Genomic DNA, 22,524 nt, shown 5'->3' with positions numbered 1-22,524 from the left:
TGGGTTTTGGTAATACAGTTAATGCTGCCAAAATAAAATGGAATTCGATTCTAGGTTCAAGGTTAATGTGTCTTGTATCATTTATTACGATTTAAATCACTTTCATCTTTGTTTCTTTAATACAAAGGTATATATTACAGAACCTGCAGAGCTGTGTTCACAATGCATTTTAACCGCAAATTGGTCCGTGGTAATAAAGCAAACTAAACTCACAGCACCTCCTGAGATGATCGGAGATCATCTGCAGCATTCTCATAGATGACATTATTTTTGCAAACAGTTTTCAGACGAATGAAAGAGAAAAAGAGTGATAACTCTTGCCTGTTTCAAGAGACAGGCTTGTGCTGCATGCCTACATGCATGTGTTCCACAAGACAGGCCTTTTGTCTTTTCTTAAAAATACAATAAAGTGTTTTCAATAAAGTTTCTTCAAAAGCGTGTCTATGTGTCATTCCTTGTCATGTGTCACTCCAAGACGTCTTACAGGTTGCCTGCCTGTTGCGGGTAGATGAGCAAAATTACTCGCTCATGTAATACACTTGGACAAGTAGCTTGCGAACTGGATTTAACCTTGTTGTATTTGGCAGATTTCACACACTGGCCACTGTTTAATATATTTGGTGACTTCCCAGATCTAAGGTTTTGCCATTTCCCGATTTTGTCAATCATCGTCTGTCAATTGAGTGTCGCAATCGGAATCTTTGTTAGATATTGTCAATATCCGATAACATCGTCTTATCGCCCAGACCTACAAGATACCAACATTTCAGTAGTCGTACCTACCAATACCAGTTAAAATTCCAGACTAACAATTCTCTATAACAATTTCGATACCACAAAATAAATTGGGTAATATGCTTTTGAATACACTCCTTTGGCATATTTAACAAATGTTTTCTCAAATCTGTTTCCCCCCCTTAATTCTGTTTTCTTTTGTCTTCCATGTTTAAAGTTTAATCAATTACATAATCAAAATAGTGTCTAATAAAAGTTAATTATTAGAAGAACTTTAATCAAATGAAAATCATCACAGCATAATCCACAAAAGAAAACTATTCTTATTCTTTCAAATAAAAGTGCTGCACAAAAGCATCACATTTTAAATGAAAAAACATATATACAAACTTAAATTCAACAACAGCACTACTGCTTGTAAGACACTGCTTTATTATTCTTATTATTACAGAAAATATTACATTGTGCTATACAGTAGTAATATATTTCTGTCGTGATTAAATTTTCCAGTCAAGCTTTTATTTTGTATCAAAGTTTTTTGACATGAAATCTTTTCTGTTCTGTGTTTTTGACAGTAGTTTTACCTCCGGTTAAGACGTTTGTTTTATGGCCCAATGTGATTATTAAAGTGTGAAATGCTGTGATTTAATTATACAACAATATAGCCTGCAGGCACTGCATGCTTATTAGTAAATGTGCACTTTCTACTGTAATCCACTACAACATTCTCATTAAATGTGATGTTTTGATTAGTCTGTTTACAGCATTGAAGCGGCTTCAAACATTCACATGTGTGCTGAAGCGCGCAGCACATGCAGGCTTATTTATTTAATGAAATTGGCGGTTTAATAATAAAACGATTTAATAACCATTCTTGGACATATCACTATTTTAATTTGATCGATTGTCCATTTCAGTGTAAAAGGAGCAACGGCACGTGCTCAAATGAGCCAGTCAGTCAGACAGCATGCCGGACCAAATCAAGTTGGTGCTCAGTTCAACCGGTACTGCAGAAACACAGGTATCTTTAGGCCTTCATCTTTTCTTTTTTTTTTTTTATCCACTTGGTACCAAGGTACTAGCACTTTTGACATCAATAGCTCAAATAATATAAACTTCACAAAGTTCCCAGCAAATTAGTGACATGCCACTGAAATAATCATTCAAAATCACCATTAGTTATAAACTTTTTAAATGCAACTTTTGAAAAGGGGCAGAGTTTCAACATTTACTTTAAGAGTACTGAAAACCATATAATCTATGGATCATCATACATTTAATAAATTTAAAAAAATATTTTTTTCAAACCAATCAGTGACATCTGTAATCATTTTAATCAGTAAAAATCATCAGTATATGTGTACAACCCTCCACACACACTTCATCACTTAGTGCATTAATAAACAACAATTCTCTACAAAGCAACTACTTCACAAGACAAACAGATGTGTTTCACACAATGTAACTGAACCTAATTGCTTGAAAACACATCAATTTCATAGAAACGCCATACGATTAAATGAGTGATAGAGGTGAGCAACATGAACTAATCAGCAAGTGTTCAGTGTTATCATATGCAATTATAAATGGCCAAGAGCACAGGATGCAGAGCCAATCAGAGCTCAGCGAGCATGGCAACCCAAGACCAACTGTCTCCTGCCTTTGACAGGAGGATTTTACCTCCACAATTCAAATCCCACTGCAAACCAATCTGCACTTACTCAAATCACTGGGCTTGTGTTTACAAGCTGTGCGCAGCGAAAAAGACATTAAATCCAGTCCAGGGTTTAAAAGTAAGCCCTTTCTCAACAGATGTATAATTAACGTTACCTATAACACAGTTCAAATCAATTTTTGACAAAATAAGGATAAATAAAAGGGGTTGGTCGATTATACAAGTGACGTGAACATGGTTCTCAAGACAACACGGCTTTTCCACATAAAATATCCTATATAATTATGCTAATTTTCAACAAATTTATATCAGAACTGACCGAGAGAGAGCACTTTACCAACTAAATATTGCATATCGGATACATACAAAGATAAATAATAACAGTAACACAAAAATCTGACTCGGTACGAACAGCTAAATGCGTTAAAGCATCCTCTTTGGAGAAGCAGGCTAGGCTTAATACACATTTTCGGCGTTTTTGAAACACTTGAAGTTTAAACCCTCAGCACATAATGGAAGACAGTTTTTCAACACAAAGACAGTACTTAACGTCACTTAACTTTTCTAAAGTTCCATTAGTCTATCTAAATATAAGATTATTAAATGTGGAGATTGGAAAACCCACCGAGGCAGCCATTTTATAGCCTCCCTAGCTCAGACAATAGCAGGCACGGTGCGTTTTAACAACTCGTGTGAGCAAAGGGAAAGAGATGAGGCTTTCAAATGCACTAGAATTGTATTTTTTTTACCTGGTTTCTACCCAGGGGCTGCCCGGTACTTCCCGGACTCATGGGCTGCGGGTGGTGGGTCCTTTGTTGCCAACCCGGATGGCCCCCACCATACTGCCCACCGCTACCCAGATCTGCTGGTCCTTTAGCACCATCCTGGCTGTTGTAGTCGCTCGCTGGGTAATTTGGGTAGCCCCTGGCACCGCTCGGGGAGGTCAGGAGCTGGTTGAGAGTTGGGGTAGATGTTGGCTGCGGATTTCCCATGTTATACCTCTGATTATTGTAAGATGTTGCCATAGATCCTCCCGCTGCTGGCGGCGGCTGCTGCTGCTTGGCTGGCTGCCCCCCTACCGCCTGAGCTTGAGGAGCGCTGCGCGGAGAGTTCAAGCCGTATCCCTGGCCCGGGTACGGGCTTCGGTTTCCGTACGGACTGTAGTTGTTGAACTGGTGGTTCGGGAAGCCGTGCTCGTGAGAGTTGGACTGATAGGGGTCCAACACACTGCTCGACAGAGCGCCTGGCCCCGCTGCAGCTGCCATGCCAGGGCTTTGTTGTCCGCCATGTTGATGAAAAGGGGCCCGGCCGTAGTGAGGACTGAAGCCGTGGGAAGGTGGCGGAAACCCAGGCGCGTGGTGATGTACCATACCGGGGTGATTATTCCCTTCCGGTCCGGCGGTATCATTTTGATTATTGTTTACCCTCGATGGATTCCCGTTCTTCATCTCAGACTCCCCTCCTCCCCCAGCATTTCCAACATCGGCCCGGTCCTGCAGTTTCCCGCGACCCGGAGATCCGCTCTCTAATCCCGGCTCCTTAATTTCATGCTGCTTCTCCCCCGGTACCGACTCCTCCTTTGGGTCTCGATCCGGTTTTTTCAGCTCGGAAGGCGGGCTGGTGTTGAGAGAGGTAGCGCTGGCAACCTGAGCGGCCATGATACCCCCCTCTCGCCGAGTCGGTCACAATCAAACGCTAAACATTGAATGTAAATACAACAGTTTTACAACAATTTGCCCGTGCCCGACTCATCCCCACCCCTTAAGCCGGACCGAATCCGGACTGCTCCGTCGGCTCCTTGTTTTAAACTATCAAGCGCCGTAAATTGAGTTCCCGGGAATGAATTTTAACCGACACGGAATTTGTGAAGGGGGGTATGTTGCAGAATTACACTACAGCCGAGGAACGGATCACACCAGCACGAGGCTCAGTTAGATACAGCCATTTTACCGAGGTGCACTGAGAGCAGTAAAACATGGCTAGGACTTCCTCCATAGTGCGGAATGGATTCAGGGAAGGGGGCTAGTTGGGGGGTGCTTGGGTGTTACATTGGCGTTGCATTACGGCAAGGTTGAAATAGCTCCTTGAAGAAATTTAGTTTAGAACACTGTAATTATAGATAAATTAATTTAATGGTAAAGCCAGTTGCATGTGGTTTAACCACACTAATGAGGTTTCTTGCTATGAAGCTAGCTGAGCTAGGTTTGTCTTGAAGCTGGCTGTACTGGTTTTAGTACTGCCTATGAAATAACACACGGACACCTAATTTACTTTCAACCCTACACAAAAAAACAGACTAAAAGAAAGAAAAAAATGAATATACTTATATTAAACATAAATCTAACAGAATAGCCCACCGGGCTCAAAGTATTTTTACTGTTGGTGGACGTGCAAGGGAAACTGGTATTTTAGTGGGTTGTGTGCTGATTAAAATGCGTTAGAAAAGTAAGAGAAGGGAGGGTTGGTGGTGAGTTGAGCTAGTCTGCAAGCAGGAAGTGAAAATGAAAAAGAGAGAGAGGGAGAGCACGAGGAGGAAGAAAATCAGATAAACCACACAAAGTGGTTGAAAGGCAGAATACATTATCATCACAAAATAAGCCCATCTATTTATACAGTGGTTCAGTTTGGAATCTAAAAAGAGACGGAGAAAGGATCTCTGGGGGAATGTATATATATTCTTTTGGAGAATAACACACCGTCACTCTTCTCTGCTCTCCTTCCCCACCCCCTCTCCTCTCTCTCTCTCTCTCTAGCTAAAGCTTTGCTGGTTGCAAAAGCAACACAACTCTGCTTTGGTATCTCAGTATGGGGGATGGGCAGGACAGCACATAAGCCTAATGCAATGCAGAGCCTCTAGCATTGCCGGCTTGTCATACAAGTCTTGTGAATTAGGGAGATCCCCTCTTGTCACTTTTTAACTGCATACTTGTCTGTATCTTCTTTCTGAAATATATACATACTCCATTGTAGAAACAAATAATGGGGACTGTGATATAGTGTTTGATAGAGCCCTCAAAACATATCTTTGTTAAATTATAACTATTGTTTCAAATATTTTTAGAGTATAAAACTATAGTAAATACCAATTATATATATATATATATATATATAATTATAATTGGTATTTACTTTAAAATTATATTGGTATTTATATATATATTATAAATATAGTTTGTAGAAATGTACTCTTGACATTTTCTCAACCAACTTCTTGAGGTATCACCCTGAGATGCTTTTTAAACAGTATTGAAGGAGTTCCCATCTATGTCCGGCACTTATTGGCTGCTTCTTTTGTTATTTGGTCCAAGTCATCAATTTCAAAAAGATTACATTTTAGTTTTATAGTGAAATAAACTAATATCGTGGCACAGTTTTATTTTTGTCTACAAAACAAATTTCAAACATTTAAGCATACGCCTTCAGATCAAAAGATTTTTAAAATCATGAGAAACATTTCAGTCAAGTGTTTTAAAAGATTTGACCGGTAGTGTGTGTGTGTGTGTATATATATATATATATATATATATATATATATACTGTTTATATACTGCACAATATAGACAAGCAGAGAGACATACTGAAAAGAAAGAAAAGGCATTTATTGGAAAGAGATTTTTAATGAACTAGTTAAACTATGCTCTTCATATAGGCCAAAATCATGAAAAATATAGTATACAGTATTTCTTATCAAAATTGTCAACTGAATATATTTGGTAAACTAGCCCAAACAAAACAGGTAACTACTTAAAGGTGAGCTCAGTAATTATTCCTCATTAAAAATGTTTTACTCCTTAAGAAATGAATAGTAATGTTTAAAGATATGTATAAAATTATGAGCACTCACGTGAGATGAGGAATCCAGTCATAACAGTAATCTTATAAAAGGTTTTTGATTCGACACGGAGTGGGTCCCCTCATCGGAGCTGCCATATTAGAATCACATGACCAGCTGAATACTACTTAGCAACCAACCTTTTATTGCACTTCCACTTATGGATTACATGAATCATGGCTCACTTTGAATAGTGAATTTCTACAATTGCATAAAATTGTATGTGATTCTATCACTATATGCCTCTCATTTTCATTACACTGGTAAATCAATCCTGAACTGTAATATAAGTAAACATGTATTATCCATGTAGTTAACACAATGTTTGATCTTACTTCTATAACCCTAATATGAACTTGGGTAAATAAAATTATTAATGAAATCTACAACTAATCCATTAAATTTATTGGATTATATGTAGATTTGCTGCCTTCTTCCAATAAGTGGCATGAAAGGCTGTCATTTCAAATACATAGTTCTTTATATAAAATTGTTGAGAGCAAACATGGCTTTCATCTAAATACTTGTTTGTCAACAGTTTTTAATGAAGCAGAGTACAAAGTATGGCACCATTTTCTGTGTAAACAAACCCATGTGGATTCATACCCTTTCATGACCCTCAGTATGCCAATAAGCCTCATGCATACACTGCTGGTAAAGGGAGGAAACTGCTCAGTAGAGCCCTTCATTCAATCAGCATTTGATTCAATCCCTTGTTCTCAGACACACCCCCACATGGGAATCCATAAAGTAGCAAGAGCAGACACAAGGAAGTTGGTCCTTAGCCAGGAGGTTGCTGGGCAGCTGCCACACACACAAAATTACTCTCTGAAGTGTGCTAGGGAAGGAAGTACCACTCCAGAGAGCCATAGGAAACCATAACTGGTACATACTCACATGCTCACACTTTAATGTGCATAGAAATAAAAATATATGTGAACATGGTGACTTGATTTCCTATTCATATATATATGTGTGTGTGTGTGTGTGTGTGGTGTGTGTGTGTGTGTATAATTGAAGAAAAAAAAGAAACAATAGAATATATGTATTATTTCTTTTAGTGCAATTGCGACTGTTCCCATCACACTGAAAATAAAATTTATTTTATCACCCTAAATGTTAAAGAGAAAAAACGGTTTATATGTCAAGCTTGTTCACTCTAAGGCCTTGTAAAGCAGAAACAGATTTCACATTGCTAAATCCATTCCCTGTCTACCTCCTGTTTTTGCCCAGCAGATTGTACTAAAATATGGACTGGATCATGAATATATCTATTGACAAAATTTTAACTCTTTGGCTGAGGCTGAACATGTAGTTCTAAGAAAATATACAGTTTGCAACAGGATAGTCCTTTTTTGGATGTGCATTGAGTGTGATAAAGATTATTTTGATCTGCACATTCTTTTTCAGATATCCAATTATAAAATAATATCTCAGAGATTATAGTTGCATGTGATAGCATCAAATAATTGTTTCACATGTAGGTGAGAAAACAATAGGAAAACATTATTTATGAATATAAGTTATGCAGAAATGTGTAGGATCCTGCTATCCACAAACCTTACTGATGGAGTATTTCTTGTAACATCATAACAAGAACAGCATCCATAACATTTGTTCATTTGTTCCATTAACACAAAATGTCCTTCTTGCAAAAGCAAATCATGTGATGTGTTTGTTACTGGTTTAAGAAAACAGTTTTAGAGTTTTCCAACATAGCAGTAACAACAAATATCTGGTTATCTCAATTTAACCTTTAATATTAATATTTGAAGATTTATATATAAAAAAAAAAAAATCTAATTAATCTAAATATGTGACTGACATTAAGTATGCAAAGAATACTATATTAGCAAAGACCACATGATCCAGTTCCTATTCCTTTCCATGTTTTCTATGACCCCCAAAAGCGAAGAGGCGAAGCACGCCTTTTTTTCTTCTACCCCTTTTCTCCCCAATTTGGAATACCCAATTCCCAATGTGCTCCAAGTCCGCGTGGTGGCATAGTGACTCGCCTCAATCCGGGTGGCGGAGAACGAAACTCAGTTGCCTCCTAAGACTTTCAATCCGTGCATTTTATCACGTGGCTTGTTGAGCGTGTTACCGCAGAGACATAGCGTGTGTAGAGGTTTCACGCTATTCTCTATGGCATCCACACACAACAAGTGATGGAAGATCGGATAATTTTACTGACTTGGATCTTTACGTTTTTTTTCAGTAAAACTAGCAAATCTTTATTCAAGTAATTTCATTCATTTGAGCTGAATAAAATTAAAATTTTCAATAGACAAATCCCCAACACGTCTACTTACGCACACTTTGATTATAGTCCCAATGAGGAAAAAATTATAATGCATCCAAGGACAAATTATGAGTAACAGAAAGATTAGTTCACCTCTGAAATGTTCTTGTCCAATTCATCTGTTCTTTTGTCACATGACAGCCGTATACGCTATAGCGTGCCCAGGGGCCCTTGACTACCAGGGGGCCCTTGACTGCCCGGGGGTTCCCTGAGCTTTAAGGCTGCACGATCTAGTTTGGTGATCCCCCTCCCACCCCCGCTTGAAAACCTTTTTGGGCATGAACAACAAACCCCCCACCCTCAAGAACTTTTGACTATGAACAACGAACACCCCCCACCCCAACTTTTGGGTTGAAAGGTGAACTAATAATTTCTGTTTCCCGTACAACGCCTTTGCGATTTTGACGTAATAAATGAACAGAGGTGCACGCGTGGCCAACTCAAAATGAACTAATCACTCTCTGAGACTACTGGTTCTTCTGAGTCACATAAAAGATTAGTTCAAAATTAACAAATCGTTCATGAAAAAGACCCATCACTAAGCACAACTCACCACGTGCCCCACCAAGAGCAAGAACCACATTATAGTGACCACGAGGTGGTTATCCCATGTGACTCTACCCACCCTAGCAACCAAGCCAATTTGGATGCATAGGGGACGTGGCTGGAATCACTCAGCACGCCCTTGATTCAAACTTGCGTTTCCAGGGGTGGTAGTTACTCGCTGAGCTACCCAGGCCCCCCGAAGCACGCCTTTTTGGCTCTGGAATACTTCCGCGGATCGCACAACTCTGAGATGACTGTTGTGGGTAAATCCTCCCTGAGGGATGCTGTAACAATTTCGTGTGCACGCTTAACTCTTTAGTTCATATTGAACTGGCAACTGCGAGAAAAACTTCACTTTAATAATTACGTATACAAACATTGAGCACTACCTAACATAGTTTCCATGTCGCCCTCTCATGTACAAATGCATCCCTGTGTTCATCCACGAGTGAGAAGTCCTTTTCAAGGTCCAGACTGCACATGATGAGAAAGGTGTTCTGGTTTAGTGCCATTAAAAAGGGACAGAGAACCTGCCCAAACCAATGAAATATCTAAACATTGTTTAAATATTTGTTTTAAAGGTGGGGTGTGAATAATTAAAGACCGTATTGACTGATTCAAGAACAAAACTCGGCACTTTTATCACACCAGTTGGATGATTTGTGTCATCATCCTACAATTGCGTTTGCCATTCGGCAAATTGAACAACGAGGATAAGCTGACTAAAATGCTGCGTGAACAAGTAGCCGACACGACAATGACCTCTACTGGTGATACCTAAATAAATAGTTTCTCTCAAAATTGGAATTAACGGATGCGAACATTATCTTATTTCTTGTGCAACACATACATATCTGTTCACATCTCATACAATGTAGTTTAGTGTTTCATGATCCTTTAATAAATCTGAGAAAGATCCATTTTTATCTTCCTTCAATTGCACTGAAATCCAAGTAAAGAAGTTTAGGTTATCTGTGAATCATTGGGCAGTGGCGGAGATAGGGGTGGCCACTCCTCTTTTTTTTTTTTTTACTTGGGCACAATTTCGTTTTTTTAGTCTCTATACAACAGCAACACTTGTGCACACCTCTCCGCCCGGGTGCCACTGTGTCCACATTCCTCCGTTGTATTCACACGCCTCCGCTTTCTACACCAACATAGCCTACAACATTTGTTTTTAATTACTGATTAAATTCTCATCCTTGTATTTAAAATAACCTCTTATATTACTTCATTATTCCTTACAATTATTACTTCTCTTAATTTTATTGATTCGGGGTGGTTAAAATCTTAAAGCCCTTTAGCTGGGCAGAAGTTAAAAAGGTTGTCTATTTTTGTGAACACCGAGATTAGAGTCATCTGAATGATCTTAACCAAGTGAAGATCAACATATATCAGAGCAAGTGGCTTTAGATACGCAGATGTATAATAACACTACATTTAATTATTAATCTTCTGCAAATTTTTTGAAGACAATGACCCAATTTTACTCTGAGTGTTACAACTGCAAATAACTAGTACAAGTAAAACAAATTAAAACAAATTATTTTGGATTTCACTTTGAGGGAACAAAATCAGCATCTTTAGATGCCATCAGTATCTGATTATGAGGTCAGACAGCTCTACAAACCATAGTTTTATTATTCTTATTATTATTATACACTGCAATCCATACAAAAAGGGTCACAAGTTCATAACTTCTTCCTCCACAGTTTTTTCAGTGGGCTCTATATATCTCTCCTACACGCCAAGAGTTCTGAGATGAATTGTTAAGGACAATATATTTGCATGTAATAAACATATGTAAATAAAACAATTGTTTACAAAATGCCCTCTCTAAAACAGAAAATGTTATGCATTACATAATAGCAATCCATGAAAAGAGTTAACACATTGTTTGTGTATGGTAACCAAATGTAGCACAGAAATTTGCTAGCGGTCATTCAAGCCCTAATAAATAACCATGGTGGAAATAGAAAATGTAAACAACCATGCCAACGAACAGAACAGCAATGAGAAACGTATGGCCCGATAAAATACCTTTTCACTATGCAAATTCAAAAATAATGTATTTTTATTTTAGTAAAGAGCTTTTTTTTCCTAGTCTGAATCTCTATTCAGTATGTGGACAACAATTTTGGTGTTTCTTGAAAAGGAAATGATTACAGAAATAATTGGGGAGTTAGCGCAATGGGGAAAAAGACACATATTAAACAGACACGTAAAATACAGTAGTACAGTAAGTACAACAATACATGCTGAACTGGAAGTCCGCCCCTACAGCAGCAGAAATCATGGCCTGCAGGTTCCTCTCCTCCAGGTCCCCAAAGCAGTAGCCATTGGCTTTATCATGCTTTCCTTATCCTGTAGAGAAATAACAATGATCTAAGGTCATGCCGCAAATCTGACACATAACACAAACAAGATGTGAGCACTAACTTGCAAATTAAGAGGTACAAAATACACAAGGCTAATGTAATTAGTTCTTGCAACGATTCTAGATTACAGGCAATATTTGTATCCTTATCTGACTGTAATTATTACATAGCAGATGCGCGATCAAATGCTGAGATACGAGTACAGGCAGGAATAAACATCAACTAATTCAGACCAGTAATACAATACAAAGGCCAGAATAAATGTATATGGCACAAAGATGAAACAGCGCCTGATACCATAAAACAAAAAAATAATATATCACACACAAAAAACATAAAGGCAAACCTCTAAGCCGGATGTTGAGTATTTCAAAATAAAAGTATCGTAAAACTGACTTTACTGTGCTTCAGAAAATACGTCAAATATCAAGAATTTGACTTTTTTTTTTAATTCGAAATTATTATATAATTCTCTGTGTTCTACTTTAAGCACGAAATAGATAAAAAATATATTGACTCTTTGGAAAAAGAAAGTTTAAAGAGTGTGTTCTGGGATATGTGTTTAGTTAATTGTTTGTTTGTTTATATATTTTTGTTTTATAATTGTAAATATATTTATTTTTTCACTTCATTTTATGTTGTATTAGGCTGTCTCTTTTCTGTATTCATATTCCCTGTACTGTATTAACATTCAAAATAAAAGCATTAGCAACATTTTACAATAAGGCTCCGTTCGTTAACATCAGTAAATACGTAATATATAATGTATTAATTTTTGTACATTTTTTAATTCATAAAGCATTAACTGATGTTTACAAATGCAACTTTTTATTTAAAAATATATATAAGTATACTTTTAAATTAACATTAATCAAGATTAATAAATGCTCTAAAATTATGGATTTGGTTAGTTCATGTCAACCCATTTTATTAAATAATGTTAACAAATGGAACCTTATAGTAAAGAGTTATCAAAGGATTAAAAATGTAGTATAAAGCTGAAGACACAAAGCGTTATATATTCATGAAACCTATGTCTCTATATGGTATGCAAATTGAGTTATTTGAAGGACAAAATGTTTTAGGTAAATGGTCTGTCAGTTGACCTTTTTAAACATTCAATTTGTAAGAATACTTGAGCATAATTTACTAATTTAGTTCAAATCAATTCTTGTAAAATATTTAAATAATAGACTTCTTTTTGGTAACATATGACAATTAATGTATCTACAAATAAAATTCTCAGAATTTTTGTACTTTAATTTGACAAATTGAAACTAATTTAGCTGCTCTCAAATTATATGCAGTCAATAAAAAATAAAAAAAAAACACAAAAAACTTGTTTTTATTTGACAATACAAAACATCTAAAAATCAAATATGAAGGTACTGTGAGAGAATAGAAAAATGTCTAACGTCAAAGATGTCATTTTCTGTAAAGTAAAATTTAGACTGCAAATTAGTCTGGTTATTCTTTGCTCTGTAAGTGCTCACAGCCTGGTTTGACTAACCAATACACAGTCCTCATCTAATCAACAAGACTGCAAACTAAAGCACATGAAACAAGCACTTGAATATATCCAGTATATTTACAGAAACCAAATCTACACATATCCACTGCCTCATAAGGATCCAAAATATATCATATAACACATCAAGTAATTTGTTCTGGCATTGAGCACTTGGTTTGAGGGACAGCACTGTAGACAGTCTGACAGAAAACTGTCTGATACAAGCTATCCACCTGAGAATAGAGTCATACAGACAACTTGGGCAGGATGAAGCATGACTGATTCATTGTTCAAAATGAAATAGTGAAACCGTCATTGCTGCTCCAATGGGCCAAACTCATTTGAAGAGCCCAGCACAAAACATATATTTTTTTTTGGTAAAGGTTGAGCATGAACTACTCGTCAAGGCCTTCGTCCTCATCGTCCTCCATCTTAGCGTCAACCTCAGCTGTGTCAGAGGACTCATGAAGGAGCACATATTCTCTACTGCTGAAGCCAAATTTGAGCACATCCTTCTCTTTGAGCTCGTAGTAACGCTGTGGTTCTATACGCTGATTGTTTAGGTAGGTGCCATTACCAGAGCCCAGATCAATGATGTATGGTTTCACTCTCCTTCCTGTGGTGCCATCTGACCGTGTGAACTCCACCAATCTGGAAAGAAAAGAGTATTATTAAAACAAATGTTACAAATATAACAAGTAATAGCTCAAGAGTAGATACTTCTAATAACGTTTTACCATTAGGTTTGTTATACCACCATTGAAGACACTTTTTATAATATAGTACCAATATAATTTCTGTGATCCATAAAATAACTAATACGTTTCTAAAAAATCAAAAAAAGGAATATGAAAAAAGGAAAATGATGTTTTCACTAAACTAAGCTTTAATTTTTTTTCCCAATTTGTTTTATATATTTATATGTTTTATTATAATAAAAATAAAATAAATCAATCAAACTGTCAGGTCCCTGACACTGATTATAAACAGGGACAATGTCCCTCCCTTCCATTATTAGCTTTATTTATGATTGTTATACACATTTTCAAATATAACATACTACTTTCAATTAAAGCAGTCTATAAATCTACTACTGAAATATGCATCAAAGTGCTCTCTATTGTTCTGACCTGTACTGAAAAACAGCATGCTGTTTGGAACAAGAAGGGTGGTCAATAGGAATGTCTGCTATTTTCCTCTGTCGTCCAAGTAGATACGCACTCTGTCTGTGAATGTACATGACTGGGAGCGGCCCATCATTCTTAAAAGGGTACAAACGCCACCTTCTTTTAGGGATGCGGGCCTCAGGAGGTTCATTATATTTGATGACCACCCCCCTGTATGTGTTGGTATCTTCCACCAAGGCCCCAGAAAGTTCAAAGTTTGGCTTTTCCTTCTCAGCAGCTGGGGGGGAATCGCCATCCTGCCCACCACCAAACTCATGTGCCTCATCACCATTACCACTCCGAGCCTCCTGTCGGAGGCGATTCTCTCGTCGCCGTTCATTATGCTGTTCCCTCTCAGCTTGCTGTTGCTGTTGTATATGGGCATCATTTACTTTTCCCCTTTGCCTCTCCTTTTTCCGGTCTCGCTCTTTTTGCTGTGGCCGTTCTCCCTCCCGTTTTACCCTGTGGTCATTTGAGTCATCCCTTCTCTCACGATGCCTATGAGTTTCTGCTCCTCTGTGATCCTCTTGATCCTATAATGAAAACGCCTCGGTTACTAGCGTAACCTCGGTTCCCTGAGAGGAGGGAACGAGTATTGCGTAAGTAGCTTACGCTATGGGAAAACTCAGTTTCTCGAGAAATATTGAAGTCTTTATGTAAAACGCATTGCAGCTGCTCGAACCAACGACGGGGCGACTCTGAACGCACGACCAATGGGCGCGCGCCTCGCGTTCGCGTGCTCAGAGCCTGCCGAAATTAGCATAGGCAGGCTATATAATGGGCACCCCGTCATGCGAGTTCCTTTAGGTTCAATCGACTGAAGCGAACTGACCAAGCACAAGCACGGCAGCTTACGCAATACTCGTTCCCTCCTCTCAGGGAACCGAGGTTACGCTAGTAACCGAGTCGTTCCCTATCGAGAGGTCTCTCCTATTGCGTAAGTAGCTTACGCTATGGGAACACCATGTAAAACGCTGTGCGTGCTGACTTCGCTCTATAAAACCAGAGGCAGGTGCCTGAGCTTTAAAGCAAAGTGATTATTCCCCGAGCTGGCCAACGGCGAGCTATATACTGGGATATTGCAGAGCGTCCTTGCCCAAGGCGGGGCGCTCTTTGTACAAACACAAGCACACATCTTATGTACTGAGCTTTTTATGTACTGGTACGCATAATAAATCCTCCAAGTCGGTCAGAGACGGACCTTATAAGGGAGGAGGTGATGCCCAGCATAAACACACTCTATTCCATTCTATAGTCAGGCTGATAGAATGTTGGAATGCAATGAGGGGACCTGTAGGTTATAAAACCTGATAAATGTCGAAGGCGAGGCCCAGCCTGCCGCTGCACAAATATCTTCAATGGGTATCCCACTCGATCACGCCCACGAGGAGGCCATGCTCCTCGTAGAGTGAGCTCTGATGCCTAAGGGGCATTGAAGGCCCTTGGCTTCACAAGCCAGCGCTATAGCATCCACTATCCAGCGCGATATTCTTTGCTTTGAGACAGCGAGACCCTTAGTTCGGCCGCCAAAGCATACAAATAATTGTTCCGTCTGTCTGAACAGGGCAGAACGTTCCAAATATACTCTGAGCGCCCTGACCGGGCAGAGTAAATTTGCGTCGCCTTCGTCTGCTGGGGACGATAGCGCTGCCAGAGATATCACCTGTGCTCTGAAGGGTGTAGAGAGCACTTTAGGAATATACCCGTGCTTTGGCCTAAGGACAACTCTGCAGTCGTTAGGTCCAAATTCCAGGCAAGCAGCGCTTGATGACAGCGCGTGCAGGTCGCCCACTCTTTTAACTGAAGCGAGCACCAGCAAGAGCGCGGTTTTGAGCGAGAGCTGCTTAAGGTGCACGGTTTGGAGAGGTTCGAACGGGGCACCCTTGAGTGCGTCCAGGACCATGGCCAGGTCCCAGATCGGCACCGAAGGTGGGCGAGGAGGGTTCATCCTCCTAGCCTCTTAGGAAACGAACGATCAGATCGTTTTTCCCTAATGAATGTCCTTTATCAGGATTGTGTGACGCCGCTATGGCAGCCACATAGACTTTGAGTGTGGAGGGTGTGCGGCCCGCCTCCAGCAGCTCCTGCAAAAAGGCGAGTACACTTGGTATCTCGCGACGCTTTGGGGTTCAAACTCTTGGTATCACACCAGTCACTGAACACTTTCCACTTTCGGGCATACAAGCGCCTCGTAGAGGGCGCCACGCCAGTAATGGTTCTCAAAACTCCACTGGGGAGGTTCTCGGGAACCCGCTGAGGGGCCATGCATGGAGGGCCCACAGATCGGGCGGGATGAAGAATCATCCCGCTGGCCTGTCCGAGGAGGTCTTGCCTCAGCGGAATCGGCCATGGGGCAGATTGCATCATCTGTATCAGTTCTGGAAACCATGTCTGGTTTTTCCAGAGTGGGGCTACCAGGAGCACTGCACATTTCACCTCCCTGATCCGACTGATGACCTGAGGTAGCATCGCGATCGGGGGAAAAGCATACAAGGGCCAGCTCGGCCAAACTTGGGCGAGCGCGTCCGTGCTTTTTGAGAAGAAGAGACGGCAGTGCGCGTTTTCCTTGGAGGCGAAGAGGTCGACCTCTGCCTCGCCAAAGGTTTGCCATAACCACTGAACCGTCAGAGGGTGGAGAGACCATTCTCCTGGGAGAACCTTGTCTCTGGATAGCATGTCCGCTCCTTGGTTCAGGACACCTGGCACGTGCGCTGCCCTTAGCGAGCGCAGGTGGTTTTGTGACCATAGGATGAGCTCCCTGGCCATAGAATGCAGGGAGCTCGACCTGAGTCCACCTTGGCGATTTATATACGAAACTACCGTCATGTTGTCCGTTCGGACCAGGACGTGTTAGTTTTTTAGGTACTGAAGCAGGGCTCTGAGAGCCAAGGCGACCGCTTTCATTTCCAGACAGTTTATGTGTAGGCGCTTTTCCGGGTTTGACCAAAACCCGGAGACAGGCCTGCCCTCGTAAAGGGCCCCCCATCCTATTTTGGAGGCATCTGTCATGATAATTTTTCTCCGCGTACTCACGCCCAGACTCACGCCGGTTTGATACCAGTTGATGGCTTTCCAGGGCGTCTGATCAAAAAGTGGCCCGAGCGCCACGCGTGAGTGGGGACACGGCTCTTGAGCCAGCGCTGGAGAGGACGCATGTGCAACAATCCTAGCTGGAGTACAGCTGATGCCGAGGCCATGAGACCGAAGCATTCTTTGAAATCGTTTGACGGGGGCGTGCGTGCCCGTTCTGAACGATGTTGCAAGGCGTCGAATAGAGAGCGCGCGCTCTGATGAGAGGCGCGCTGTCATCTGCACTGAGTCTAGCACTATTCCCAGAAAAGAGATATTCTGGCTGGGGGATAGCACGCTTTTTGCAAAATTGATTCTCAGACCCAGGCATTCTAGATGGCTGATAATCCAAGATCTGTGCGCCATTAACTGGTCCTCTGATTGTGCTATGATTAGCCAATCGCCGAGGTAATTCAGTATTCGCGACTCCCGCTGTCTCAGGGGAAAGTGCCGCGTCCATACATTTCGTGAATGTACGGGGCCAATGATAGGTCGAATGGTAGTACTGTGTACTGGTATGACTGTCCCTCCAAAGCTGAATCTCAGAAAGGGCCTGTGATGAGGCGCTATCGAATGTGAAAGTAAGCGTCTTTCAAATCCACTGATAGAAACCAATCCCCGGGCGAACTTGCGCGAGGATATGTTTGGTTGTTAACATTCTGAATGAGCGAATCATTAAAGCTTTGTTCAGATGTCTGAGATCCAGGATGGGGTGAAGGCCACCGTCCTTTTTCGGACGAGAAAATAGCGGCTGTAAAACCCGCCTCGCTCAAAGAGGGAGGAACAGTTTCTATAGCCCTTCTCTATCAGTTTGAGCACCTCGGTGCGTAGAACATGTGACACATCTTTTCTCACTTTCGTCTCGACCACCGCTGAAAAGCGGGGTGGTCTGCGAGCGAACTGAAGCGAGTATCCGTGTTTTATTATGTTCAAAACCCATTTCGGCATGTCGGGGATTTTTTCCCAGGCTTCTGCTCGCACAGATATGGGCTAAATGCTGGCTGGGGGCGTGTCGCAGTGACGTATGGGCCCCACCGGCAAATCGCTTTGTGCTAACACAGAGTCTACGGCTCTCAGAGGCGCAGCTGCGCGCTGAGCAGCCGTATTGAGTGCCGAGTGCAGGGGTGCGTGTGAGAGTACAAGCACGTGCGCTATCTCCGAGATGCTCACAGCATGAGTCGGAGAGATGCTTGAAACTGTATGAACAGTGTTTTGGGGTGGGGGTGCATACATCATAATAGGCACGCGCGCCACATTCATAAAGCTTTCCGCATTTAGCGGGGAGTTTCTTTGCTCGCGCATTGCATCTGTGATGCTTGCGGCATGAAATAGAGAGCTGTTTGAAACTGTATGGGTAGCTGTGTGTAGGGGTGGGTGCGTGCAGTACAGCAGGCATGCGCGCTACACTTATAGTATTTCCCGTTTTTACTGGGGAAGTGTTTATAACTGTGGGAACAGTGCTTGTGTGTAGTGGTGTATACATGACAATAGGCACACGATCTACATTTTTGGGACATCCAGCCTGAACTGGGGAGGTGGGAATGCGCACTTTAGTGTGGACATGTGAACCCTTAGTGACACAGGCAGAAAATGACTCTTTTCGTGATGTCTGTGTGTCGCCGTAAAAACGGCGTTTGATTGCAGGTGAGCGAGTTTTATGACTGGCCCATTGACTGCTGTATAGACATTTCCAGCCGCCTGTAAGGGGACTGGGTAATGTTTTAGATGTTTGAGAGAGAGCGGTCCGGCTTTTGCGAGACACGTACTCTCTCTTTTTCTTCCTGTTGCTAGGAAGACTTACGAGGCTCCGTGTTCAGAGTGATTCTGGGCCGAGGACCTCGTTGCTCGTGCGGCTTTCTTCGGCCAGCGGAACGCAAGCGGCGTCGAGCGTCCTTTTCAGGTCTGCTCTTCGGCTGGGAGACGGGCGGCTCTGCCCTGGCTCGCTGCTGCTGCTGGGGCGGTTTCTGAGACGAGCTGGAGCGCTTGGGCAGGAAGTGATGCATAGCTTGCGAATCCTTCCGAGCCTCAGTGAAGCGCTCAGTGAATTCTCTCACCGCCGGTCCGAACAGGCCGCTTGGAGTGACAGGCGCGTCAAGAAATGGTGCCTTATCCGCGTCCTTCATCTCCGTAAGCGTTAGCCACAGATGGCGCTCAAGGACGGTCAAATTAGCCATGGCCCGGCCGATGGATTGGGCGGTGGCCTTTGTGGCTCGCAGGGCTACGTCCGTAGCGCTGTGCAGGTCCTTGAAAGCCTCGGGTTCAGGTCCAGACTCGTCCATGGTGCGGAGGAGTTTGGCCTGAAAAACTTGTAGGACCGCCATCGAATGCAGCGCTGACGCAGCTTGGCTTGCGCGACCGGCGAGAGCTGAGGTGGTTCTGCAGGGCTTCGAGGGGTGAGAAGCTCTGGCCTTCCATCCAGCGGTTGAGGGTGGGCATAGATGGTTGGCCACGGTCTCCTCGAGGGGCGGAGTTGCCTCGTAGCCTCTTTCTCTCGCGCCGTCCACTGAGGAGAGCGAGGAAGAAAAAGAAGGCTTTAGGCGAGCAGAGTGCGGGGCTTTCCACGACTTTGTGAGCTCGTCGTGGACCTCAGGGAAGAAAGGAGAGGGTCTCTGTCGGGGCCTGCCGGCGCCCTGCAGGAACCACTCGTCCAGCCGGCTGCGGGCGGAGTTCTTCCGGGAAGACCAGTCGAGCCCGAGGTCTTCCACGGCTTTTGACAGGATACGGACGATTTCGAGTCCATGCTGGTGCCCGCGCTAGTGTCCGCTGATGTCGATGGCGCTGGGTCGAACGAGCCCGCCAGTCGCCGGATGCAGCGCCAAGAGAGAGGTTGTCATCCTTTCCATCGTTGTCCCCTGATGTGCCGAACGAGACGAGACCCACCGCTTTGTTGGAGGGGTGCAGGTCCGCCTCGTGAAATGGACTGGCGGCGGGAGATTTCTGGTAGCGGTGATGCACGCGGGACTGGGCTGGCGTGACGTCATCGGTCGGCGTGCTCTGGCAGCCTCTGTGAGCGGCGCTTTTCTTGCGCTGCTCGAACGGAGGTGGCAACACGGTGGAAGCCGGCTCGCTTGCGGTGAAAATGGCAAAGCGAGCGCCAGCTCGGCGAGGCCCAAGGAGTCGCATTCGGGCATCCGCCTGAATGAGTGCAGCTTCTGCGTGGTCCAGACCCAGGCAGCGAGTGCAGATGATGTGCCGATCTCCGTCGTGAAGAGGGCCTCTACACGAGGCGCAGGCTGAAGGCATTTGCAACAATGCCTTGAAAATTACTCTTTACTTTTAAAAGCGTCGCGGGCGAGCGCTTGCAGTAAGCGATATGCGATGCGCGCCGGATGGCGTAGCAGAAGGCTTCAAGGCGGCTGAAGGCGCCGGCGTCCTCTTAGCAATCCCGCTGTAAGCTTGTCAACGGCGGCGAAAGACTCCAACAATCCGGAGGATCCAGCGAAGAGAAGGTCTTCGCTGAAGGAGATTAAATCTAAAGGAACTCGCATGACGGGGTGCCCATTATATAGCCTGCCTATGCTAATTTCGGCAGGCTCTGAGCGCGCGAACGCGAGGCGCGCGCCCAATGGTAGCGCGTTCAGAGTCGCCCCATCATTGGTTCGAGCAGTTGCTGCGGCACAGCCAATGACCGAGCTGCCTCGCTCATCGCTGTCTGCTGTGCAGCTGCAATGCGTTTTACATAAAGACTTCAATATTTCAATATAAGCTACTTACGCAATAGGAGAGACCTCTCGATAGGGAACTCTTATTAGTACATATTGCTGAGAACATATTGCTGAGAATTATAAAGGTGACAGTAAAAATTGTGAACAACAAAGTTGCTAATTAAAACAGCAAAGCATGCACTCAAAACTAAAACACCCACAACTATGCAAAGAATAGTCATACAACTTTGATTTAAATGAATAGTTCACCCAAAAATGAAATTACTCTCATTATGTACTCACCCTTATGCCATCCCAGACGTGTGTGACTTTGTCATCTGCTGAACACAAACGTTTTTTGAATAATATTTAATTTCTGTAGGTCTTCACAATATAAGTGAACGGGTATAAAACATTTGAAACTCCAAAAGCGCAAAGGCAGCATAGAACTAATCCAGAAGACTCCAGAGGTACAATCCATGTCTTAAGAAGCAATTTGATTGGTGTGGGCGAGAAACAGATCAATATTTATGTCCTTTTTTACTATCAAGCTCCACTCTCATTTCACATTCTTTATGCATATCGCCACTTACTGGCAGGGAGGAGAATTTATGGTAAAAAAAAGGACTTAAATATTTATCTGTTTCTCACTTACACCTATCATATCACTTATGAAGATATACATTTAACGACTGGAGTCGTATTGATTAATGCTGCCCGTGTGTGATTTTTGTTGTTCAAAATTTTAGTAGCCATTCACTGGAATTGTATGGACCTACAGAGCTGAAATATTCTTCTAAAAATCTTTGTTTGTGTTCAGCAGAAGAAAGGAAGTCATACACATCTGGGATGGCATGGGTGTAAGAAAATGATGAGATTTTTCCTTTTTGGGTGAACTCTCTTTAAGACCTCAGATTAAAAACGCAATTAAAAACTATAAATAAATGACAGCTTTCACACCAATACATGAAGTTGAAACATTCCTCATTAACTTGCACTGATTCATAAGGTTATGGAAAAAGTCATGCCTCTATTTGTATTTGTTATTACAATGTTCTCCAATTAGATTCACCTTCTTTAACCTAATGTCTGTCCCACGGTGCGGACTTCTGCTCCTCCGGGTCCGAGGGGATCTCTCCTCTTGTCTGGCTAATGACCGGTCTTTTCTCGCCGGCGATCGGTCCCTTCTTCTAACAGGTGATCTACAATTACAATTCAGGAAACATCCAACATTAAATTTTTGTTTACAAAACAAGATGACTTGGTGAACCATACACCCCAAAACTACAATAGTTTTTAACGGAATGACGAGACAACAAATGTGAGCGTTCGTTTTACCCGCGGAACTGTCACCATGCATTTAAGCCGGGTTGTAAATTATAAAGGCGCTCACCTGCTGTCTCGTCTTCTCGGTGGAGGGCTGCTGCTGCCTGAACTGGCTCGGTGTGAGCGTTGAGGCCGCACGGGGCTCACATTTTCTTGTTTGATTTGTATCTTTGCCTTCCGGGAAGGAGATTCTCTGTGTCGTCTCTTGTTATCCATAGCGAACTGAGCTTGTCTATAAACTTCGTAAAAAGTAAGAGTCGTTCATACTAATGGAAATGCTGAAAAAATATTAAAACCATAATTTTCGAAACGTCCAAGTGCACTTCCGGTTTGAAGCTCGC

At 42.3% G+C, this 22,524-nt stretch overlaps 2 protein-coding genes across 4 annotated transcripts in view; both read right to left on the bottom strand.

Moving 5' to 3' along the window:
- LOC127657944 (AT-rich interactive domain-containing protein 1A-like) overlaps nt 1-5,351 on the bottom strand; it is a 41,903-nt gene extending 36,552 nt beyond the window's left edge. The window contains exon 1 of one of the 2 annotated variants that reach the window (XM_052146965.1): nt 3,160-5,351. In XM_052146965.1, the coding sequence (XP_052002925.1) occupies nt 3,160-4,068 (909 nt within the window). In that variant the 5' untranslated portion in view covers nt 4,069-5,351. The remainder of the gene's footprint in view (nt 1-3,159) is intronic. The other variant, XM_052146964.1, reaches the window with a different exon arrangement.
- A 5,370-nt stretch (nt 5,352-10,721) lies between these two features.
- On the bottom strand, nt 10,722-22,524 carry LOC127657976 (smad nuclear interacting protein 1-like). Of its 2 annotated transcripts, XM_052147018.1 has the most exons (5): nt 22,251-22,524; nt 21,930-22,059; nt 14,109-14,677; nt 13,556-13,629; nt 10,722-11,454 (listed from the first exon to the last, which is right to left on the bottom strand). In XM_052147018.1, exons 1-5 carry the CDS (start codon nt 22,397-22,399, stop codon nt 11,450-11,452), a joined length of 927 nt encoding a protein of 308 aa, XP_052002978.1. In that variant the 5' UTR covers nt 22,400-22,524; the 3' UTR covers nt 10,722-11,449. The 2 variants fall into 2 exon arrangements, with proteins under 2 accessions (XP_052002978.1, XP_052002977.1); XM_052147017.1 differs by lacking the exon at nt 10,722-11,454 and having other exon boundaries at nt 12,765-13,629.

This window comes from Xyrauchen texanus, chromosome 17 (assembly GCF_025860055.1).
Source record: "Xyrauchen texanus isolate HMW12.3.18 chromosome 17, RBS_HiC_50CHRs, whole genome shotgun sequence".
NCBI lineage: Eukaryota > Metazoa > Chordata > Actinopteri > Cypriniformes > Catostomidae > Xyrauchen > Xyrauchen texanus.
Note: the sequence above shows the minus strand (reverse complement) of the source record. Positions and strands in the feature narration are given on the sequence as shown.